Source organism: Podarcis gaigeae (assembly GCF_964106915.1).
Source record: "Podarcis gaigeae genome assembly, chromosome: 17".
In the NCBI taxonomy this organism is placed as follows: domain Eukaryota; kingdom Metazoa; phylum Chordata; class Lepidosauria; order Squamata; family Lacertidae; genus Podarcis; species Podarcis gaigeae.
The window spans coordinates 34,579,814-34,604,243 of NC_139694.1; the positions used below are offsets into that span (position 1 = coordinate 34,579,814).

A 24,430-nucleotide genomic window follows, 5' to 3' on the forward strand; every position below is an offset into this window, starting at 1 on the left:
AAGTAAAGGAAGCCGATAGGGCAAAATAAAAACGTGCGTGTTGCCGTGGCAACGAGGCTTCGGCCTGCGGTCCTGTCAAGCGAGGACCACAGGGAGCGAGAGGGAGAAAGTTGAGGTAGTGCGAGGGTTGACTGAATTCCCCCCTACCAAGACAAGCAAAAACTCTCTGCAAGTAGAAGATGAGCACGCAAGCAATAAAAGTATATCTGAAGGAGCGTCTCTACCCCTATCGTTCTGCCCGGACACTGAGGTCCAGCACCGTGGGCCTTCTGGCCGTTCCCTCACTGTGAGAAGCCAAGTTACAGGGAACCAGGCAGAGGGCCTTCTCGGTAGTGGCACCCGCCCTGTGGAACGCCCTCCCACCAGATGTCAAAGAGAACAACAACTACCAGACTTTTAGAAGACATCTGAAGGCAGCCCTGTTTAGGGAAGCTTGTAATGTTTGATGTATTACAGTATTTTAATTTATTTTTTTTTTTGAAGCCAGCCAGAGTGGCTGGGGAAGCCCAGCCAGATGGGCGGGGTATAAATAATAAACTATTATTATTATTTATTACTCACCCACTCAGCTCTCTAGCTAGCTTTCTGCCTGCAGGGACTTTAACCACCAGGGATGGGGGCATTCAGTCTAGTTGCAGGAGAGGGAGAAATGGAAGAGAGCTCCATGGCCTCAGCTGACAGGACACCCACCCACCCTTGTCATTTGGCTCCCCCATCTCTGAACCGTTTCCATTCAAGCTGGTCATTATAAGAACAACTATGCAGCTTTGAGAATTGATGCATAAGTTTGCCAGTTTCTCCTTTTCCCTCTGTTCTGTTTCCTTTCGTCTTTACAGAAAAAAATGGGTGATATTATCATTGTGGTAATTATACAGAGTTGTGTGGAAGTTGCCCCAGGACATTTGGCCTTTTGAATAGTTCTCTTTTTCCCTCCTAGAAGAAAACAATGCAACACACTTGGTTTTAAAATTTAAAAGTAACATATGACTTTTACTTGCTGTACTTGCTCTTGTTAGATTGAATGTACAAGACAGGCAGGCAATACTTACGTTACTGAAGAATATTTACATTAATTTGTACCTAAGACTGATCAGTATTTACCGACTAACGGGGGGGACTGCCTAAGGCAGGGGTCAGCAAACTTTTCCAGCAGGGGGCTGGTCCACTGTCCCTCAGACCTTGGTGGGGGGGTCCAGACTATATTTGGGGGGGGGGATATGAACGAATTCCTATGCCCCACAAATAACCCAGAATTGCATTTCAAATAAAAGGGCACATTCTGCTCAGGTAAAAACACTCTGATTCCCAGAGTGTCCATGGGCCGGATTGAGAAGGTGATTGGGCTGGATCTGGCCCCCAGGTCTTAGTTTGCCTACCCCTGGTCTAAGGCATATGGCATTACAATATTCTATGCTACAGCATTAACCCTTTGGGATGCACCATTCCCAAAATCATTTCAGTGCTATCATCAAGTAGTATGTTGATCTAGGATTCCACAAGGCTACACACTTTCTGCCATAGGCGTAGCTGGGGTGGGGGCAGGTGGCAGCTGTCCCCCTAATGCAATATAAATCAATACAAATCTGAGGTTCTACCCCTGCAACAAAAATCCTGGCTATGCCCGTGCTTTCTGTTTCATTTTTGTTGCTGTTTAGATTTGTACTCAATCTGAACCTAAGAGAGCAAGGTGACTCACAGTACTTATGCTAAATAAGACTTATTTCTCCCTCCTAAATGTCCACAATCTAAATTGCATTCATTCTGTTTTCCTCAAAAGCTCTCTTAGCCACAATATTAGAAGTTCAGCCAGAATGTGTACTTCAGATGAAGAAAAGTACTTCCAGGGCCAAGAAGACTGCTTGAGACATACCAATTTTGGCAGCACAAGTTTGATGAGGCAGAGGAGTAGATAGACAATTTTCAGGAAGTGGCCCTTGCACTTGTATGTTGGGTTTTGCTGGAGATGAGAATGAGAATGACTAACTTCTATGGAAAAACTGCCACAGGTGTAAGCAAATCATACTGTGTGTTCATTTGACACTTTGTGTATGCATGCATGTGTGACATGATGTCTCACAGAGAATTTGTGCAGCTGGAAAATCTGCTTTTAAAACCCCCTGAAGGGATGCTAAAAAAAGAATTTGAGGAGCACATTGCTAAACAAAAACATGAAGAACACCACCAACAAAAAATCATTTAAATACATTAGTAGCAGGAGATTGGCTAGGGCGGGGTGTTGGACCTTTAGATGACAACGGAGTAAAAGGTGTGCTAAAGGAATTTTTTGCATCTGTCTTCACAGCAGAAGATATAGGGCAGATTCCTGGGCCTGAACTTTCACAAGAAGGGAGTCTGAGGAATTGAGGCAAATAGTAGTGACAAGAGATGAAGTTCTAGGGCTTCTTGATAAAATAAAAATTGACAAATCACTGAGTCCGGATGACTCTTCTAGCAAAAATACATAACAACAACAACGATAATGATAATGATAATGATAATTTATTTATACCCTGCCCATATGGCTGGTTTCCCCAGCCACTCCAACAGAATGTTAAAATACAATAGCATTAAACATTAAAAGCTTCCCTACACAGGGCTGCCTTCAGATGTCTTCTAAAAGTCTGGCAGTTGTTTTCCTCTTTGACATCTGGTGGGAGGATGTTCCACAGGGTGGGTGCCACTACCAAGAAGGCCCTCTGCCTGGTTCCCTGTAACTTGGCTTCTTGCAGCGAGGGAACTGCCAGAAGGCCCTCGGCATTGGACCTCAGTGTCCGGGCAGAACGAGGGGGGTGGAGACGCTCCTTCAGGTACAGTGGTACCTCAGGTTACAGATGCTTCAGGTTACAGACTCCGCTAACCCAGAAATAGTACCTCGGGTTAAGAACTTTGCTTCAGGATGAGAACAGAAATCGTGCTCCGGCGGTGCGAGGCAGCGGGAGGCCCCATTAGCTAAAGTGGTACTTCAGGTTAAGAACAGTTTCAGGTTAAGAATGGACCTCCGGAAGGAATTAAGTACTTAAACCGAGGTACCACTGTATACTGGACCGAGGCTGGCCTTTAAAGGTCTTTAAAGGCCTTTAAAGGTCAGCACCAACACTTTGAATTGTGCTCGGAAACACTGTGAGTCAGTGTAGGTCTTTCAAGACCGGTGTTATATGGTCTTGGCAGCCGTTCCCAGTCACCAGTCTAGCTGCCGCATTCTGGATTAGTTGCAGTCCCTAAGAAAACTATACAGCAAACCCACAACCTGAGCACAATTTACTTAACACCATTGCAACCTTATGTGAGGTGGAGGGGAATGAATAACTAAATGGAGAGCGGAGAAACCATTTATATGTCCTCACCCACATGTGCACCCAGCAAGTTTTCCTTGCTTACTGGGCTCTGGGAAGTTTTTATATTGTGGTATACTTCCTTGCAATCGTCTGATGACAGGTAGTCTAGAAACAAAACCATCGATGACAAGAGAGCACGCAAACCCAGTAATTCTGCCCTATGTGCTTTTCACTGAAATGCATGGCACTGTTTATATCTCAGATTTTGCAAGGGCAGAGTTAAAATGTCCTGTTTTTCTTCCCTTTTTTATTTATCTCAGCACTTCTTGGGCTTTGACTGTGCCTTGGTGTCATCCTAACTGGAGATGGAGTCCTGGCTGTGCTGTGTGCCCCAGCCTGGCACAGAATTGAATACGCTGGCAAACATAACAAGGAAGAGGTGAGGGAACCAATAACAAAACAATAAACAAGAAAAGTGTTTATATATCCCTCACTTAAGCCAAGCCAGGAAAGGAAGCTATAAATAGTGCTTTCAAGCCAGCTAGTCAGATGTTACTGTTTGGCAGTCTTCAAACAAAGAACTGTGTCCTTTCGCTGCCAAGTTAAGTTCAGCCCTGTAACACTTCTGTTTTTCTCCAACCTAGATAATTTTGCATATCAGATTCTTATACGTCTGAAAATCTGGTAGGCTGGAAGTATGCAGTCAAGACATTGAGGCAGGCTGTCTGCAGCAACAGAGAAATTGAGTTCCAGGAAAAATGATAAACCCAGAACTAGATTTTGAAACAAATTCTACTGTCTGAAATAAAGCACTGAAACTACGCACATGTCTTGGGCTCAGCCCTGGTTCAAATTAAGCCCTACACGTGAGCCAAATCTGGAAGCTTTTTTTTTTTGTCCGAATGAAGTGAGCCCCTGCCCATGGCTTCACAGAATTCCTCTATCTCATCCCAATGACATATGGGAAACTAAAAGTGATCCATTCCAGAGTCACTGAAATATTCCTGGCATCTGCTTTCGGAGCTGTATAAATTTGCATGACAATCAGAAAAACCAGAACCACCTGCTCTTGTTTACCAACTCTTGCATTGCATAATTCAGGGCTCCCCAAAGTGGGGACATGAGAAGCCTGTAGGGACGAGTGATGGGCAGACAAGTATGTTTTTATTAAAACGGCACCATCACAAATCTGAGTAGAATGCCATATTCCTTTTGGGGGCAAAGCAAGTTACTTTATAGTTGGCTTTTTCTGCGATGGTGCTGCTACTGCCGCACAATCCAAAATTCACTATATCTGCACATTTGTTAAAGGCACAGATGTTGTCTTTCTAAGGGGATGTTGACTAGAGTGCATACAGCCCTGCTGGATCAGACCACATTTCCTTCTGCTTTAACATCCTGCTTCCAGCAGTGGCCAGCTTCCAGGAAGTCCCCAGTCAGGACAAGAAGGCAACAGCCCTACCCTTCGCTAATCTCCTAGCATCTCGTGTTCAAATATACGCTGCCGCTGAGCACCTATCATGACTAATACCTGCTGATAAAGCCACACAAGTTGTCTGCATAAACTTGTCTAGCCTTTTTGTATCTAAGGCTAAGCCAACCCCACATCTCATGTCAGCAAATTGCATAAGAGAATCATAAATTTCTTGTTCCCTTCCTGAATCTACTGCTCATCCATTTCACTGGATGGCCTCATGCCTTAGTGTTATGACAGACAGATAAATGCCTACTCAACTTCCTGTTTTCGTTGCAGCTGTCCCGATTCCTGAGCTCTCCACTAGAGCCAGATTTCCTTGAAGATTCAGTGAGTTCAAGTCCCTCTCAATATGTTTTTGGAGACTTGTAGAGAATGGGGAGACAAATGAAGATTACCAGTTGATAGGAATCACAGGTGGGCAGGTTACTGTTGTGTTCATGCCCAGTATGCAGGCTTCCCACTGGTATCTAATCAACTACTGGAAGAACAGAATGCTGGACTAGATGGGCCATAGGCCTGATCCAGCAGTCTTTGTCCTACGTTCCTATGAAGACCACCTCAGAACCTGCTCCAGTTGGACTTTTCCCCACACCACAGGGCCATCTACAGTCAGGGCTTGTAAACACTACAGCTTTACAGCACACATGAAACATATTCTCCCCCTCCAATAATTTTCCATGCTGTAGTTACAATTCCCAGCAACCCTTAACAATACAGGCGGCAACTATTTTGCATGTGTCCAATTGATGCGCAACCACCGACACCTGGCTCCTTTTGGACTTGGAAGAGGGCAGAATGGGAGCATAACAAGGCGAAGTGGACTTATGCATGCTCCACCAATGCACAGGGGAGCCAGGAACGAACCCCCCGTGCAAAATGGTTGCCACCTGTGCTTCAAAGACCACCTCTCCCCACATCTGGACCCTGTGATCATAATCCGAGGCCCTTGTTTGTGTGTCCCCTCCATGAGAGGTCCGAAAGGCAGCAACACAAAAGTGGGCCTTTTCTGCAGTGGCTCCCCAGGAATGCTTGCCTGGCACCTTCATTACATACCTTTAGGCGGCAAGCAAATACATTTCTCTATAACCAGGCCTTGGACTGATAACATTCTGTGCCTTTTTAAAAGTGTTTATTATGTATTTTGTGTTTTAATTTTCTGTTTTTATGTTGTGAACCACCTTGTGATCTTTGGATGAAGGGTTATAAACAATTTTTTAATTTTTTTTATTATTAACAACAACAACAACATTAAGAATAAACAAACTACAGTGCCCGGAATTCTTTGAGAAGGGAAATGTGCTTTGAATGTGTAAGGAGCCCAGTAGAGAGAGGGAGGCAGGTGAAGACCACCGTGGCAACTATTCCATCTGGACTGTCTCCTTTCAAGACAGACACATTCTACCATTAAGTGCCCTGTGGCAAGGATGACTTTTTATATGTTGCTGTTGTTTATTGTAGTTTTAAAATGTAGTTTAATATAAGCTGCCTTTGAAGGAACTGTATCCTGAAAGGCAGGATATAAACAATGGGCTAGTGCAAGGATAATAACAGAAACGAATTTGTTTATATCATGGTCCACATACCCTGTTAAAGCATGTGGGCATCATTGTCAGGTGTGCATGCAGGCAGTGGCATAACGTGGGGGGTGCAGGGGGGGCCGGCCACACCGGGCGCAACATCTGGGGGTTTGGGGGCGCAAATCCATGGGTAAGGGGGCGCAAATCCACGGGTTAGGTGGTGCAAATTACTTGCCTTGCCCCGGGTGCTGACCACCCACGCTATGCCACTGCAGGCAGGAGCCAGGCCCTGTGACCAGGACTGGGGCCTTCCTAAGTTTGTTCTGGAGAGGCAAGGCGCGGCCTCACAGGTGAGGCCGATTGGTAACTCACAGCATCTGGTGGCAAGAGCTGGGAAGAGATATAAGGTCAGCATTTCCCTTCAGCTCTTTGCCACAGCAACACGTTCTCTGCTTTGCTGTGTTTGGTTCCTTGACTCCTTGCACCCCTGCCTTTGTGACTCCTTTCTCCTTGATCCTCGGACCCCTGTCTTCATGACTCCTTGCTTCCTGACCCTTGGACCCTTGGCTTCTTGACTCCCAGCTCTCTGACCCTCAGACTCTTGGCTTCCCAATTCCTGGCTTCTGGACTTCCGTTCCTGCTCCCACTCCGCCATCTTGCCCCCAGTCCTAATGTCCCCAGCTGGGACCTCGATTGCCCGTGAACTGGACCGTGACAATCGTCCTGTCCTGTTGATTCCTCCAGTTTGTTCCGGGGGAATAAAATCAGGGCATTTTGCAGCTGGACAGAGAATGGAACCCAACTTGCCCTAACTTTGTGACCCTGGAACCAGGTAGTCTTTAAGTGTTTGGCAGATTCTCTTCCAAAGGTAAAGAGCTGCAGAGGAAGGCTGGTGGCAGCCACTGGATAACAGATTGCAGTCCCAAAAACTGATTGGTGGTGTGTGGGTCTGAAGTACAAACATGCAGATATTCCAGAGAAGTGCTGTAAGTGTCCTGGGAGGTGGGCAGGTGTGTGAGAGGGGGGAAAAGTCATTTTGAAGGTCAAATGCCTGTCATTCAGATTGCAGCTGATGACTTTGATGTGATAGTCTTAACCTTAAAGGTAAAAGGACCCCTGAACATTGGGTCCAGTCATGGCCAACTCTGGGGTTGCGGCTCTCATCTCGCTTTATTGGCCGAGGAAGCCGGCGTACAGCTTCTAGGTCATGTGGCCAGCATGACTAAGCCGCTTCTGGCGAACCAGAGCAGCGCACAGAAACACCATTTACCTTCCTGCTGGAGTGATACCTATTTATCTACTTGCAATTTGAGGTGCTTTCAAACTGCTAGGTTGGCAGGAGCAGGGACCGAGCAACGGGAGCTCACCCCGTCATGGGGATTCGAACCACCGACCTTCTGATTAGCAAGTCCTAGGCTCTGTGGTTTTAACCCACAGCGCCACCTGCGTCCCTATCCTTAACCTTATCCTGTTGTAATTTTTACAGTGCAAGTTTGATTGATATTTGACTCTCTGCACTTTGCTCAGCCACTTTGTAAGGGCAGATACCTGTCCCCCAGCGGCTTTTGCTTGAAACCACAGCAGGGGCCCTCTGAGCATGGTCAGGGGGCACTCTGTTCCTTGTGCCAAGTCTCATATTTTTCTTAGGTGTTAAGTAAGACAAGCCTTGAAAGTCCTGGGAGAGCACGGGGTGCCGCCGCTGACAGGTTAACTGGAGGAGGTACGAGGACTAAGGTGGGCGCGCTGGAGAAAGCAGTCAGTCCGCGGGCGCGGCGCAGCTGATCGGCCCCCGGAGCGTTGCGCCTCGCTGGCATTTCACCCACCTCTCTCCGCGGAGGCAGCGTTATGCAATAGCCCGTCTTAACTTTGATCGGATGGAAAACAAGGAGACGCAACAATTCTTTCTCTCCCCCCCCCCTCCTCCCCACTCCCACGCAGAAACAGCGGCGACAGGTCCGTCCCGGTTGCCTTTGGGGAAGAAAGGGGAGGGCTTTCCCCCGGCTCCTTCCCCTTGCGCTCCTTGGGCTCCTCCGCAGCGAGAGGTTGGTTTCAGAAGGGAAAGGAAGGCGAGCGAGCCAGCGGGGAGGGCAAGGGGTGCCGCCCCGCGCGGCTCTGGATCCCATTCGCGACCCGCGGCATCCTCCCGCGGAGAGGCGGCTCCAGCCGAGCAGGGCGATGGTGAGCGAGCGGGGACCCGGGCGCCGCTTTCCCCACCCCCGCGTGGCGCCCCGGAGCGCGCCGGCAGGGGGCGACGCGGAGGGGCCGAGGGGCGGGGAGCTCCCCAGGCGGGCGCGGGGGAGTTGCCCCTTTCGCGTGGGAGGCGCCGGGGATGCCGGGGAGTTAAGACCCGTGTCGCGCGGGGTCGGAAAGGTCGTGTGCATGCTGCGCCTGGGTGCAAAGGGGCCACCGCGCGGGCTAACGGTTGTCCAGCCCGAAACCTCGGGTTATTCAGCATTAATGGATGCAGCAGGTATGCTTTCTGTTTGGGTCTGACTAGGAAGGGAAATCGTAGTCTCCTGCGTCTTTAACAACCGCACAGCAGGCAGGTTGTGGTGGTGGTTGTTGATTATGATGATGCTTTACATGTGCAGCCCTTTCTGTCGTGGAGAAGAGAGTTTCTATTATTATTATTATTATTATTATTATTATTAATTCCTGCGTGATGTTAAGACACAGAAAGTGTGTGGCGCGGGAAGAAGGGTAAGGAGGAGAAACGTACTTCCAAATATTGTGTCTTCTTTTTTCTGAATACAAAAGCGAAAGCTAACAAGCAGACAAGACTCCTTGGCTCAGAACCAAGGGCTTCTAGCTTCTGTCTCTTCTGTTTGACAGACCGGTGTCCGGTGGTAAGGAGACAAGGACTGGTTGTTTCCTGCTTTGAGCAGACTTCTGTGGTTCCCAAGATCGATTTACAGACATGCTGGAAAGAATTCCCAAAGGAGCTGAACGCAAATCCAGGCGCACCTTGCCAATGGCATAACCCCTCGTCCTTGGGCCAGACTGGCCTCCTGCCTTTCCAGCTGGCCAGAGATACCAGATTGCCCCTGGAATGGCATCGGGTCCCTCCAGTATTGGCCACAGGGATACAGACAGTGCCATTTCAAGGTCCATTTGGAAAAGCATTTCCCCTCCCCTCCTTCTGGGCTGTTTGATCCCTAAAATCCATTCTCCTTGGTTTAGTGTATTCTTATAGCACATTGGAAAGTCCCTGTATTCCTGTGACAACACGTTCCTCTCCAGAGGAACAGTGGTGTAGCGTGGGGGGTGCAGGGGGGGCCAGCCGCACCGGGCGCAACATCTGGGGGTTAGGGTTAGGGGGCATAAATCCACGGGTTAGGGGGCGCAAATTACTTGCCTTGCCCCGGGTGCTGACAACCCACGCTACGCCACTGCAGAAGAAGAGTGTCTTCTGGGCCACAACTCTCAGATTAAGGGGCTGCTGAAAATATTACCAGCCCATGTGACTGGTTGTGCTATCAAGCGCTCATCAGCTCCCGCCCGGAAACCAATGTCCCACTCTGTAGGGATGTGTGGATCCAGAATTGGCCTCCACAGTCACTTTCAGACTCATTGTTAAAAACGTGTTTATGGAAGACAATCTTACTCAGCTACGAGTGATCGCCAAAGAAGAAGAAGAATGCCACAGATTAGGGGTGGAGATGGATTGCTGGGCAGCTCTGCTTTCTGATGGGCAATCCTGGACCCATTTCAGGACCACAAAGCTCAGCTCCCATTCATTTTAATGGGGGTGTGCATTGACTTAACTGATGGGAAACGATGACATATGGATTCTTCCACTTCTTGGGCCTGTCCTGAATGGGGCATGCTGGGAGGAGAGTGGGGAAGTGATTTAAAGGATCCAGGCAACCTCAGGGCAGAGGAACACTTTGAATGCTCCCAGTCATCCATCCATCCTCCGTCCCACCCCCTCGCCGCTTCCCCCTCCATGCACAATTCCACATCCCGTTCCTCAGCTGCAGCTCTTCGGCTTTTTAACTTCTGCCTGAGACTCAGACTTGTTAGGCTCAAACTGTTTGCAATTTTCTCCCCCCCCCCCCAGAAATGCTGGCCCAATAAAGCCACTGGTTTGCACAGCAGTTTGTGAGTAGGCACCCCCACCTTCACTAGTAAGCAACCGTTTATGAGCCCACACACATCTTTGACACCCTTCCCCATGCACAGGAACTCTACCCAAACATTTACGACACAGGCTGCTCTCTGTTTTATTTCATTTTGCCACCATCCGGTGCTTCTCCCGTCTCCCATGCAGCACATTCATTCGCCCAGCTCCCCTCTGGAAGAGACAAGCACCCCCTTGTGCCTTCCATCTCCCCCCTCCAAATCAATGAGGCGTTTCCATACTTTTAAGGGGCTCTGTCTGCATTTCCAGTGAGGATTATGGGGGTGGGGGGAGAAGGGGGGCTTCCTGGCCTACCTGGTGAAGCAGACAGGGGAAGCATTGAGAGAAAAGCGTGCACAGGGTGGTTGTATAGAGCCCTTATTGACTAGCCCTGACCTCTGCCCCCAGCAGCTGGGCAGTGGCCGTCTTCTACTATTCCTGCTGGCAAGCATCCCTTACAGCTTCCTGCTCGACAGCCTTGATGACGACGAACTGCTGCTGGCGACATCCCAGCCCATGGGAGGCACCCCAGCACAGAACGTGCCTGGCTGCCCAGCCAACTGCACCTGCCCAGCAGAAGAGACAGTGGACTGCGGTGGCCTTGACCTGCACATCTTCCCCAGCAATATCTCTGCAGGCATCCATCATCTTTCGCTGCAGGTGGCGGAGGGGATCCTGGGGAGGGGATGTGGAGGGTGGCCCTGTTGGGTGGGAGTACGTCAGGGGCTGGCAGGATGCTGAGGACTGTGCACTGGGGGGAAGCGGGGCTGGAGTCTGACTCCAGAGAGGAGGGCAGTGGGTTGTGGGGGCTTGTACGAGCCAGGAGGCAAGAATCCGAGGTAGGGGGAAGCTTCAGAGCTGGAGGAAGAGGAGGCAGGCAAGGGAAGGGCTGGGTGCTTCCCTACCCTCTCCTGCACCACTGTCTCCCAGAACCAGGAGAGAACTGAAGTGGGAAGAGCAGAGGCAGCTTCCACACAGACATAGTCTCCAATTGCATGTGCGCAGCCTGTCAGTGGAAGGTAAATAAATGGGTGGAGGGGGAGCAGTCCCTAGTTGCTGCAACTGCTCCATAGAGTATGAGCCTGGGAATAGCTGCCTAGACACTAGATTGGTGTATCCAGAGCTGTGGAAGCGAAGGCAAGTGTTATCTTTGACAATAAAGAGTTGACTTTCTGCAATGGGCATTCTTTTGGCTAGGAAGTATGGAACTGCAGGAGATCAGGAGCCACCCAGATCAGAGTCCATGTGAATGCCTTGCCACTCATTCTGACCACCTGCTGGTTTTCTTTCTGCAGAACAACCAGTTGCAGGAGCTGCCCTACAATGAGGTGTCCCGACTGGCCGGACTGAGAACCCTCAATCTACACAACAACCACATCACCTCTGAAGGTGAGCAGACCCAAGAGAGCAGAGTCTTCCCTGGCATTCTGAAGGATTGTTAGCTTTTGAGGGGACCCTCAGCCCCTCCCTCCAATACATGAATAATTGTCTCCTAATTGACCAATGACGTTTGTTCCCATGAGAAGTAGATGGGTTGATTGTTGTAAGGAAATGGTTCATGCTCAGTTTTTTGCCCTTCCGTCCCTTGGAGTTGTGATGCTCCAAATGAAGGAACTGTTAATTAGCAACCCCCTTCAGATCCAGAGCTGGTTGCACGTGACCCATCAAGAGATCACAAGACCATCACTGCTGCTGCTTGGGCATAAATCTAGTGGGTAGAGTCGGTAGAGGGCATGAATCCCAAATCTGCCTTTTTCTGATGTGTCCCATTTTAAAGGTCTCCCAGATGAAGCCTTTGAGTCCCTGCAATCGCTTCAGTACATCTACCTGGCCAACAATAAGGTGAGTTGTGTTTTAGGAAGGGTTTGATCTTCATAGCCACTGAATTCTGTTAATGGTAGGATTCACTAGGGGACAGGTAGGCAATGTGTTGCACTCCATACGTTGCTGAACTACAGTTCCTATCATTCCTGGCTGGGGCTGATGGGAGCTGGAGTCCCATAACATCTATGTGGAGAGATCAGGTGGAGATGTTTCCCATCGGAAGGTTTCCCATCTGTGATACAGTCCAGCATTATTTGCAAGAATTTCAGCCACCAGCAGGCACTTGCCTTCTGCACATCTTTTTCAGAATGCTTCCATCTTTGTTGGATATGTATCTGAGATGCTTCAAGATATTGTGAGAGGGAGCAAAAACACATTAGTAAATTCCAGAGGGGCAGCCAAAAAATAAATGCCTAGATATAGAGAAAAAGGTTCACAGAATGTAAGACGACATCTTTGACATTTCTGTGCAAAGCTCCAATATATTCAAAGTAAGAATAGTGATAATTCAAAGCAGGTGTAATTGGGGATAATTTATTACATTTTTATCTTGCCCTACGTGAACTCGGAGTAGCATCCAAGATTCACCCTCCAGGAGTGCACAAGTCCTTGTGGAAGGATGTTTTGAGATACGTGCAATCGACTCTGTAAGAGAAGTGCTGTGCATGAACAATTCAGTATTGTAGGTTCACTGAAACAGTTAGGAGACCATGTGAGGATAATCATGTTAAGAGTGTGTATATTATATTATAATTAATTTTCTATACCGCCCTTCATCAGAGGATCACAAGACAGTTTACAATATAAAAAACGTGCATATATGTTTGCACATCCCATTCTACCACCTTACAAGATAAGGTAGGCTGAATGCCCCTCATGTGCCTGGGGAGGGGGTTGAATCTGTCCACTCAAAAGTGAGTTCCATTGAGAGGGAATAATGGGAACCATTCACTTCCATGGGAAGGAAGCAAAGGGGTGCACTCAAGGATAGCACTGATGTGCTTATCATGCTTGGTATCCCAGGACCTTTCAGAATCCATAGCTCCATCCTGTTTCTTGTTCACTCCAGAGCAAGGTTTCCCAAACTTGAACCTCCAGATGTTTTGGGACAACAACTCCCATCATCCCTGACCACTGGCCCTACTAGCAAGGGTTGATGGGAGCTGTGGTCCAAAAACAGCTGGAGACCCACATGCTCTAGAGGGTATTGGAGAGAAACAGCTTCTGTATGTGGGAAGCTTGTTCTTGCTATGGCACACAATTCTAAAACGTGGTTTTGCATTTTCTCCTTGAGTCTACCACCACCGAGGTCCAGTGCCGAGGGCCTTCTGGCAGTTCCCTCGCTGCGAGAAGCCAAGTTACAGGGAACCAGGCAGGAGGGCCTTCTCGGTAGTGGAACCCACCCTGTGGAATGCCCTCCCACCAGTTGTCAAGGAGAAAAACAACGGCCAGACTTTTAGAAGACATCTGAAGGCAGCCCTGTTAGGGAAGCATTTAATGTTTAATAGATTATTGTATTTTAATATTCTGTTGGAAGCCGACCAGAGTGGCTGGGGAAACCCAGCCAGATGGGCGGGGTATAAATAATATATTATTATTATTATTTATTATTATTACCACGGAGCAGGCAAGCAGGCTCCATTCTCTACCACCATTTTGAAATCTGAAGGGACCTTTCTGCTGATGTGTGGCTGGGCCTGGCCGGCCAGTTCTTAGGCTACGATGTTTCTGGCTGCTTCCCCTCTGAACAGGCCGTAGGTGGGTGTGGATGTAGGAAGCTGGAGTCAGTTCAAAATCTTTCTGCATCTCAGGGGGTTGGCCTGGATGACCCTTGGGGTCCCTTGGGCCGTTACCATTTTGTGAGTTGGTGTTTTTTTTATTTCCAGCTTTCGGTGGCGCCACAGCTCCTACCCAGCACTCTGCGGATCGTGGACCTTGCTGCAAACCACCTGACTCGTGTCTACCCATTTACCTTTGGGCATAAACCTGGCCTCAGGTAAAAGCGGGACGGAGGACTGGTACACATTCCAACATAAGCAAGACCACAGAATGTTGGCAGACACCCTTTAGCATGATATTGGTTACTACAGGGATCCCAGTACGAGAGAAAGTTATACAGTCATACCTCAGGTTACAGCCGCTTCAGGTTGTGTTTCTTTCGGGTTGCGGACTGCTGAAACCCAGAAGTACCGGAACAGGTTACTTCCGGGTTTCAGTGGTCGCGCATGCGCAGAAGCGCTAAATCACGCTTTGCGCATGCACAGAATACCAAATTGCAACCTGTGTGTGTGCAGATGCAGGTTGCGAATGCTGCGGGTTGCGAACGTGCATCCCACATGGATCACATTTGCAACCCAAGCGTTCACTGTACTTTCTGAAAATCAGAGCCAGCTAGAAGCCACACCCTCTGCTCAAGAAGCTTGCTGGGGTTATGAAACGAGGAAAAAAGGCACTCTGCATCTGCTCAGAGGCACCCTCTACTGCTCCCCTTACATCAGGCTACTTATTTCTCACTTGAGGGTGGGGTGGCAGCAGGGCAACCTATGGGGTTCCCCCAGGGAGGAAAAGAGCTTGGAGAGAGCACACAAATGTTTGGCAGAGAAAGGGTGAAGCAGCTATCCTCTCCCCCCAGTCCCTTATGCAGCCTGAAAGCCACAAACAGCTGCCTTATATCAAAATAAAATTGGAGGTGGGAGGGTTCTTAGGGAATTATTAGATGCAGGTATACATATGAAGAATGTGCTGTGTGAATCAGGCTTGACCCATTATAGAGGCCAAGGATTGCAGCAATCTCTTAGGAAAAGAAGATGCTCTTACTTCAGGATCACCAGCCCAGTGTCAAGCTCAGGGGATAGTGTTAAGTTGTGGGTGAACATATCAGACGCCACAGCGATTCTTCAGACAGCTCTTGTTTATTCACAGGCCAGAACAGAACTGAACTGAAGGGTTCAGTCAGCCCAGTGGCGTAGTGTGGGGGGTGCAGGGGGCCCAGCCCCACCGGGCGCAAATCCACGGGTTAGGGGGTACAAATTACTTGCTTTGCCCCGGGTGCTGACAACCCACGCTACGCCACTGAATCAGCCTGCTTATATAGAGCTCCAGTACAACGTAACTGTAACAATTTTCTAAAACTATCTAATCACTGAACGTCACTTTCGATCCCTAATTTGCATAACTATCTACAGTATCCCCCTGCTGGCCCAGGGTTAGAACTTCAGTACATAACAGATAGCATTTAGATCCAGGATGGGGTGCTGCCCCTAGGACTCAATGAGGCCAGCCCACAAGGTGGCACTCCTAACCTGTCCCTTACCTTTCCCCCCACAGGTCTGTTTATATGCACAACAACCAGCTGAACAACACAGGTCTGCCCTTTGATGCCTTCAACGGCTCCGATGCCGTGAGCACCCTCATCCTCTCCAGCAACCTGCTCACTTACGTGCCCCAGAACTTGCCCCGTGCCATCGTCCGCCTCCACTTACAGGTTGGCAGCTGAGATTTCCCACCTGGATGGTATAGAAGCAGAGGCTTGCTTCAAGTAGTCAAGAGAACAGAGCCCAGCCATGAACAGGGGAGCTGAGGGAGAGAAGGGGAGATTTTAGCTCAAGGAGAATGGGGCCCAGCAGTTAGGACAGGAAAGTTGGGGTACTAAGCCAGAGCCTTTGTTCTCCTGACTCTTCAGCGCCAAGCCCTACCAGTTGTGGAATTGGATTGTTTTATGATCATTTAGAACATTTTCAAAGACACTTGCCCTTAATCTCACAGATGTTTAGTGAAAAACAAATCCCACTTAGTTCAATGGCATTTACTCACATTTACTCTACCGCTGGCCTGCTCCCAAATAGTTGGTTTTTAGTTTTACTCAATAGGGTGTGTGTGTGTGTGTGTGTGTGTGTGTGTGTTTTTTTACTTCCCTACGAAACAAAAACAAAACTCTAACAATAAACCTCACACACAACTCCCTACAAATAGAAAAGGGCAAATCTTTGCTCCCTGACATAATGGGAAGATAATATCTAAAAAATATATCCTCTCTTAGCATCTATTCACATCCCAACGCCTAGGCTGGTGGGGTGGGAGCAGTGGAGGGGATCCTCCTTAACCACTAGGCTCCGCTTTGCAGAACAACCACATCTCCCGCATCCCAAAAGGGGCCTTGAGCAGCCAGTGGCGCCTCCGGGAGCTCTACCTGCAGAACAACAACCTGTCCAATGATGGCCTTGACCCCTCCACCTTCAGGTGACTCTTTTGTTTTTAATGGGGCCCCCCTGGTGGCGAAGCCAAGAGCCAGGGCTGCTGGGTTTCCCGTGGCCAGCTCTGGGGAACTGGAAGACCACAGGAGAGCGGATGCTGATTGGCCGGTCTCCTAATCTTCAACTCTTGCTTCTCTACAGCCGGCTGAAGAGCCTGGAGTACTTGGACCTTTCTAACAACAACCTGACGCAGGTGCCTGCCGGCCTCCCCCCCAACATTGCAATCCTGCACCTGGGCCGGAACCACCTGAGCCACCTGCCCCCCGAGCGCCTGAGCCGTGTGCGGGGTCTCCAGTACCTCCTGTTGCAGAGCAATGCCCTGACCGCCTCGGGAGTCCACCCCGAGGCCTTTGCCCGCCTTCGTTCCCTCCACACGCTGCACATGTACAACAACCGGCTGGAGCACGTCCCGCCCGGACTTCCGCGCAGGGTCCGTTCCCTCATGCTGCTGCACAACCAGATTGCGCACATTGGGCTGCAGGACTTTGCGGCCACCTACGCCTTGGTGGAGCTCAATCTCAGCTACAACCACCTCTACAGCGCCCACATCCATCGCCTGGCCTTCCGCAAACTGAGGCGCCTGGAGACCCTGGACATTTCGGGCAACCAGCTCACACTCCTACCGGCGGGGCTCCCCTCCAGCCTTCAGGTCCTCAATCTTCAGAAAAACCAGCTCAACTCCCTCTCTCCAGAGCGGCTGGTCAACCTCACGATGCTCAAGGAGCTACACCTGGCCCACAACCGCCTGCGGATCAGCGGCATCTACCCAGGCACTTGGCAAGAGCTGCATGGACTCAAGGTGAGGCTGTCGGCAGGCAGGCGCCCTTCTGTGTGCTCCAGTGGCTCAGAAGCTGGTTTTAGGACAACAATAACACAACTAAGGGTCCACAGTAACAGTCTCTGGGCTGGATCTTTTCCTAATCTGGGCATGGGGAGATCTGCGTGGAAACTAGGAGCCATCCCAGGAAAAGCGGGAACAAGTGTAAGGCAGGGCTTTTGTCCTTAGCTACTAAGAAAAGCATATTTTTCTCCTCCTAGAATTTGGGGTCACCTAAAGAAGTTGAATTGCCATCAGTTCAGGGCAGACTAGAGAAAGTGCTGCTTCACACAATGCAAGACAAATTTGCAGGATGCACTTGCACAAGCCATGGCAACGACTTCACACTTTGCCTAAAACCTGGATTTGCTGCAATATAATAATTGCATGTGCTTGTTACTCCTCAAGCCCCTGCTGAAAAGTACTCAAAATTCAGCATGTTTCTATAGTGACTGTTTTCCCGCTAATGTGGGCTTCTACTCCCAGCTACTGGACTCTGAGCTTATCCACAGTTACCTTTCACCCTGCTCTTTCAAGGCACAGGTCCACGCTTAAAAGCTGTGTGTCTGAGCAGTTTTGTTTTAACACACACATACCCCCGTGCTTTCTCTGCAAAAACATGCTCTTTAGCGCTCAATCAGAGCAAATGTCAGTTCAGGGTTTCCACGGATTGCCATTTGTCCTGACTGAGCTTTAAAGAGCAGGTTTTCGCAGTGAAAGCTCTGGAGCAAAAAAGAAGGGTGCTGAGACAGAGATTTAAGGAGCAGACAATGCCTGGAAAGAGCCAAGGAAAGGTAAGTGTGGATAAGCCCATTCTCTTTCAGTTTTTGTTTGAGTAACTCTCAGAACACAGGCAAGAGTATGGCTCCTACAAATCCTGCTTCAAGCATTTGGATGCCAGAAGCATAGAACTATGTTTGAGCCCTAAGGCAGGCATGGCCAAACTTGGCCCTTCAGATGTTTTGGGACTACAACTCCCATCATTCCTGACCACTAGTCCTGTTAGCTAGGGATGATGGGAGTTGTAGTCCCAAAAACATCTGGAGGGCCAAGTTTGCCTATGCCTGCCCTAAGGGGAACTACCAGTTGTTCTCCTGCACTGGCCAGCTTAGGGCTACAGTGCTCTTATGCCACTCCAGCTGATTTCAGTGGTGTGTATGGAAGAAAACCAAATGATTGTGTTGTTGTCACTCACAACCCAAGGCAGATCTGCCTATGTCCAGCACCTGCTGTCCTTAATGATGCTCCAGATCTGGCAGGAATCTCTGGGACTCCAACGTTTTATTGGTTTTGCTTTCCCAGCTCCTGGATCTGAGCTATAATGAGCTGTCCTATGTTCCACCAGACCTACCAGAATCACTAGAATATCTATACCTGCAGCATAACAGGATTGCTGTCATTATGGCTGAGGCCTTCTTCACAGCACCCAACATCCGTGTCATCACTCTCAGGTAAGGGAAATGACAATTGACTACAAGAGTTTGGATAGACACTCAGGCATGGAGATTATTACATTCCCACTGCTCATAAAGGAGGAAGTGTGTGTGTGTGGTGCTTTAAAAAACAATGTAATCCAGGGGTCTGAATTGCTGTTGTGGAATGCATCAAACAAAATGTCATGCCTGTGTTCTTTGCACATTTAGTCTACACTTAAAATCTGCAGAAATGCAAGCCAAATTCTACAAGAAAAGTTTGAGTACCTGCTTGAATTAAACAAATTACTTCACACAATTTATTCTGCAATTTTACACACTAATTCTGATACTCTGATACAATGTTAAGGCTGTTCACATTTGCAGTCAAGTTGGTGCATCGCTTCCTAATAAACATGCATAGGGTTGTGCTGTGACAGAATCACATTTCTGACTCCTTTGAATTAAATCCATCCTCTGGAGCTGTTTCAAAGTTCCAGGAACTGTGTTGTTGTATTTTTTTAAAAAAACAAACGCTTCACATATCAGTGCTTTCCCCATTTCACACACAAATCCTCCTTTGTTTTCTAGATCCAACCGTTTGTTGGCAGCCAACGTGTCGAAAGCTGCATTTGCAGACCTGAAACTGCTGGAGGTAGTAGACACTACCGGGAATCCAGAACCTATCACCATCTCTCTGCTGCAAGCTGGGCACTGGGTCCGCACCCAGATGGGTACCTAAGGAGGTTGCCTAGAACAGGTTAGCCTTTGAGCTGTGGCAAAGTGTTCATTCATAAACTAAGTCACTCTAGTTTCCAGCTTTTGTTGGGATTGTTGACCACTAAGAACGTAGTGATCCGAAGCTCTCCAAACATAAAGTTGTATTACACGTCTGCTGTATTTGTGACTAACACAAGCTCTGTGATGAATTGTACAAGGGCTGGAGCATTAGTTTGGCTTCTGCAGGAGCAAGTGGTTAGAAACAGGTATAGCCCACTATTTTCCATCAAGACCAGTAGGTGCAGTATAGCTGCTGCAGGTGAAGCCATCTGCTACTTAGCACACATTTACTATAGTGCTTGGGTTGGGCACCATTTTGTGACTCCATTTTTATATTTTAAAATTGAGCTTTTGCTAAAACACTTTTCTGGGACTTTTTTAAAGTGCTAGAACATCACACACTAAAATGCTAATTCACTTTGGTGTTATAGCAATATTACACAATATTACACAACTCAGGACAAAAGGGAGAAGTCCCGCCCAGAAACCTATCTCCCCACAGTAGAAGGATGTGTGGATCTAGAATTGGCCTCCACAGTAACTTACAGACTCGCTGTTAAGACTGTGTTCATGGAAGACAATCTTACTCAGCTACGAGTGATCGCCAAAGAAGACACAATATGACAACAACACCATAATGTTATAGTGTTATACTGTACTTCTTTCATAAAAAGCTCATAGTATAAAGTATCAATTTTATTTATCATAAAATGGTGACCACCACAAAAGCAGTAAGAAAAATGTGCCCACAGCTGTGATCATTGCCCAGAAGAGTAACTCTAAAGGCATCATCAACACCTGTGGAGAATGTGCTCTTTTTCCATTCTGAAAAAGTCTGTGTTCTGAGAAAAGACAGAAGAACCAAAGGAAAATATGAAATAGGAATGACTGGATGACAGTGTTGTGTGTGCTCACTTTAAAAAGAGGACTTGCTTTTAGTGTCTTGGCTACATGATGTCCCCACTGTCATTATGAACATGGTCATCCTCTGGTGGGTGTCAGATCCAGCTGACAGAACCTCTTTCTTTTGCAGATCACCACCCTACACTTCCTTTCTACCGCTGCCTGTCCTTGGGCATCTCTACCAGGATGGCTCAGCCCACCTGCAGCCTTCTGGAGAGGTTTGCACTGCCCAGTGTTTGTCCTTCCACCTTCAGCCAGTTGCACGGAGCAGAGCCTCTACAGTATGCCCTGTCTGCTTCTCTAAGGTGCAGGACTCAGCTATAGCTTTTCAGGTCGAGAGAGACAAGATGAAGATACAAGATTTCTCCAATTCTAGCTACTTCTGGAGCCTGATCTTCAATGGATCTGTGTTTAGCCTAGGGCTAAGCAACGGCACTGGCAAAGCTGAAGTTTCCATGGACTAGGACCAAAGAGGCAGCCAAGGCTAGCTAAAGGTATTTGCGTGCCCCTGCTTGGCTCCCGTTATTTGGAAACAGAGTTGCTTAGGACAACGCAAGCATCCGCCAGGGCACCTATGTTCTACTCCTTCTTCTGCCTTGCTCCTCAAACAGGTGCACCCAAACCGTCCCTGTTGGGTGACAGAGGTGTTACCTAATCTAGACAACCCAGTTTATCCCTTAGAGTAAATGCAAACTTGTTTCCTGCGTGTCACAAGCCCCAGTGCCGGTCCAGCTCTTCTTTGCAAGGGAGGAGATGAATAGAATCCATCACACAGAACCAGCGGGCAGCTTCTGGATGCCCCACATGGGCAAATGTTTGAGTAAATCTCAAGACAACATGGGGAGGGGAGGCTCCATAGTTAAGAAACTGGGTTTTGAGCCCAGATTCATCACAAGCCTTTGGTTTCCCCTGTAGAAAGGCCAGGCAACATCACCCTAGCCAGGATCACATGAGTCACAGCTGGAACAAGAGGGAATCCATGTAGGGAACCAGGAAAGATTTGATTCATCCTGAAAGCCAACATCTACCTGCTTTTCAAGGCCGCCCTCCTCTCTCTGTCCTCCACACCACCTCATTTCACTTGAAACTAATGTTAGCTTAGTGGATTGTGCTAGGGCTTTTGTGGCGGGCGCAGTTTGCACCTTACTTGCAGATTGCTGGGAAGCAAGAGATGTTTCAGTTTGAAGTGAGAAGAGGGAAGACTTTCAAGATTCCACATGAATGACCGTCTCAATGCCCAGATGACCCAATCAACACAACCCAGAAGAAAATGAGGTTTCAACAAGGTTTATTATTGGTGCAAGATTCCAGTACGTCTTTTTTACAGAAGTTTTTAGAACTCCCCCCACCCTAAAAACTTTATATATTTATGTCACTCCAAGCATAAAATAAAAGCCGTAACACAGTCAGATTCACGGCCTCTGGTTTTTAGCATTGGCTTTCAACGCCTCTGGCTGAGCAACAACCATGGAGGTAGGCACTTGTATAAAAATCCAATTTCCCTAATACCAAAGAGGGGGTGGTAAGAATGGGGTCAGGAAAGAAAGGCTGCCTGGAGCATTTGTTTATCGTTCCTCTGCCCAGGGACATGAGAAGTTAAATTTTGGTTTAAAAAGGAATTGGGCAGGGGCAGTAGTGCAAGATCTAACCCGCAGCTCGTCACCTCATCCATCCTGAGCAGCAGCAACCCTGAGTTAATTTCTTACCCTTTAAAACATCTTTAACCTAATATAGGAAACAGAACACTTTCATAAAAGGTCACATTTCCAGCTGCCCAAGGGGAGCCCAGACCCCCCACAAGGCCACACCAATGTGCCCCAGTGCAGAAAGAGGACACCCCACAGACTACAGCAGCATGCCTCCCCCAACTGCAAGGACGACAGAGAGGATGCGGGATACTCCATCCAACATGCCAAGAAACTGGCAATTACTTAACACCACCCCACACCAGAAATGACACATGGTCTGGGCCAGGGGCCAGCACAAGCCCTGCTCCAAGCTGCAGCCAATGGACTGTGCCCCACAAGTCTTTGCACACCAGAACAGAGCTGGCGCTTGAGCAACCTAGTTGTCAACAGGCCGCTGATGGGGGACGGAAGCCTCTTCTATGTTCTTTGGAGGTCAAAGGGAAGGGGCAGTCTCCCTCAGCAGTCTCTTATGCTGTTCTCTAGCAGGGGCAGGTAGTCTCAGCCCCGTGTTTCTTCCTTTGGCAGCCAAAGGCATTAACATTAATTGCAACGATAATTTTAAAAAGCAGGCAGCCCTCTCAGAGATTAAGACCCAGCAACAGTCGTTGAGCTCAGTCATTTTTCTTACTTGGAAATGGGCTGCACAGATAGCAGGGGCAGAAGCTGGTCAAGAAGGATGCCCCCTTTGCAGGGTCATCCGCCACAGGCATCTGAAGAAACCCGAGGTAGGTTCAGAAGCTGGGTTCTCACGGGAGCCGGCAAGCAAGGCGTCACGCCAGCACCCTGCTAGGTCCTTTTGGCCATTCAGGAGGGATCAGGTCAGTTAAAAGCAGCAAGCTATTAGCTCTCTACAGCCCCCAAAGAAATAAACCAATAGAAGGGCAAACAAGCAGAGCTCAGAGAGGTGTAGGTGCAAAGTGCCTGGTGCAAAGGAGGACTGGTGTGGAAGGAGTGGAGGGGCAGCGAGCTGAGTGCAGACCACATAGGCTGGGGGATATACTAGAAGGTGCCAAATTCCTAAATGAGCCAGTTTGGTGCATGTTGAATAATGTGGGGCCTTCTCTCTGGGGCTGAGGAGGCAAGACACTCCGAGCATATCTGCAGGGCAAGTTTAAGAGAGCTGCAAGCTTCTCTCTTGCTGACACAATAACTCTGGACCAAGGAACTCTGGGCACCGAAGTTCCATCAAGGGGCTTTTCTACTCAGCACTCTCTCAAAACTATCACTCCCAGGTTACTATGTGATAGGGAGCCTTTGGAACTAAACCTGTTTCAAGCTGTAAATGAGGATGCACCCAGCAGCTGCCACTAGAGCAGCTGGGAGAACAAAGAGCGAGGGAGGGGGATTCTTTCCCTTCTCCCTGCTGAGAAAGTGGCTCATTATGGACCTTGGGGAGTCTGGGCTGAGCCAGAGGACAGAGTGCCAAAGCAACCGTCACATGGATTGTCTCCAGCTAGCAGTGTCACATGACCTGCCCCACTGATGGGGAAACTAAGGGAGTCTCCATTCTTATTTACCCAGCGAAGGCTAGAAAGAGCCCACTGCCAGAGGTGCTTTGCAGCATTGCCGCTCCATCAGCATACATGGAGCCCTCCCCACCCTGCTCTCCAAACCCCCGTTCTCCTGCAGCGGGGAAAAGGCCACGTAGGAAGAGAGCAGTTGCTTGACCCGGCGATTCCAAGACTTCCACATTTCCACCGCTTTCTTCATTTGCGAAACTTCTGCAGCTGGAAGGCAAAAGGGTTTGCCAGTCAGTGTTTCTGCCACCATAGCCTCTTTCAGGAAAAGGGCGGGCACAAGCCAGGGAAGGGGAACCTGCGGCAGCCCTCAAGGTGCTGTTGGGCTCCCAGCACCTGGCCAGCAGGGCCAACGGTCAGGGATGGCGGGAGCTGTAGGCCAGCAGCACCTGGACGACCACAGGACCCCCAGCCTTGGCACCAAGAGCACCATTGATTGATTCTGGGCATTTATAGATTGCCCTCTCATCAAATTTCCAGGGTGGGCCACAGAAAAAGAAAGCAAAGCTGCATACTGTTGAGTAACAAGCAGCTAATAAGTCTAATTAATCATCATAAGCTGCCACCCAGAGCTTCTTGGAGAAAAGGGGGTGAATATATGAAGTAAATCAATAAAAACAGTGAATGTTGCAATGCAGATCTCAAAGCAGCTTAACAAAACAACAACAACAGAGTTCAATTAAAACTAAGAAGCTTAGAACAATAAGATGCCAAAGAGACAACAGCATCCTAGGTGCCAGGAGCTCCCTCTGGGAAGAGCACACTAACACTGGGGGCCACTACAGAAAAGGCCTTTATCCCTTTACATCTCATGGCAGTGGCACCCATAGAAGATCTTAATATACAG

At 48.7% G+C, this 24,430-nt stretch overlaps 2 protein-coding genes across 9 annotated transcripts in view; one reads left to right on the forward strand and one right to left on the reverse strand.

The window, feature by feature from the left end:
- The first annotated feature begins 8,019 nt into the window (after positions 1–8,019).
- PODNL1 (podocan like 1) lies at positions 8,020–21,787 on the forward strand. 8 transcript variants are annotated; one of them, XR_014559356.1, is made up of 11 exons: positions 8,020–8,311; positions 10,798–11,049; positions 11,685–11,778; positions 12,167–12,231; positions 14,100–14,209; positions 15,541–15,697; positions 16,337–16,452; positions 16,608–17,265; positions 18,629–18,734; positions 19,287–19,455; positions 20,509–21,787. XR_014559356.1 is itself a non-coding variant. In XM_083719018.1 (11 exons), exons 1-10 carry the CDS (start codon positions 8,144–8,146, stop codon positions 19,435–19,437), a joined length of 1,920 nt encoding a protein of 639 aa, XP_083575144.1. In that variant the 5' UTR covers positions 8,020–8,143; the 3' UTR covers positions 19,438–19,455; positions 20,509–21,787. The 8 variants fall into 8 exon arrangements, 6 of the variants coding, with proteins under 6 accessions (XP_083575144.1, XP_083575145.1, XP_083575148.1 ...); XR_014559357.1 differs by having other exon boundaries at positions 10,801–11,049; XM_083719018.1 differs by having other exon boundaries at positions 18,586–18,734.
- Positions 21,650–24,430, reverse strand: part of CC2D1A (coiled-coil and C2 domain containing 1A) — a 51,564-nt gene continuing 48,783 nt past the window's right edge. Inside the window, exon 30 of the mRNA XM_083718583.1 lies at positions 21,650–23,793. Coding sequence (XP_083574709.1) covers positions 23,773–23,793 — 21 coding nt within the window. The 3' untranslated portion in view covers positions 21,650–23,772. The remainder of the gene's footprint in view (positions 23,794–24,430) is intronic.

Coding starts and splice junctions, on each gene's coding strand:
- PODNL1 (XM_083719018.1), top strand. CDS start 8,144: ATGGAAAACAAGGAGACGCAACAATTCTTTCTCTCCCCCCCCCCTCCT. Junction 8,312..10,797: donor GGGCTCCTCCGCAGCGAGAG/GTTGGTTTCAGA, acceptor CTCTGCCCCCAG/CAGCTGGGCAGTGGCCGTCT. Junction 15,698..16,336: donor TCGTCCGCCTCCACTTACAG/GTTGGCAGCTGA, acceptor TCCGCTTTGCAG/AACAACCACATCTCCCGCAT.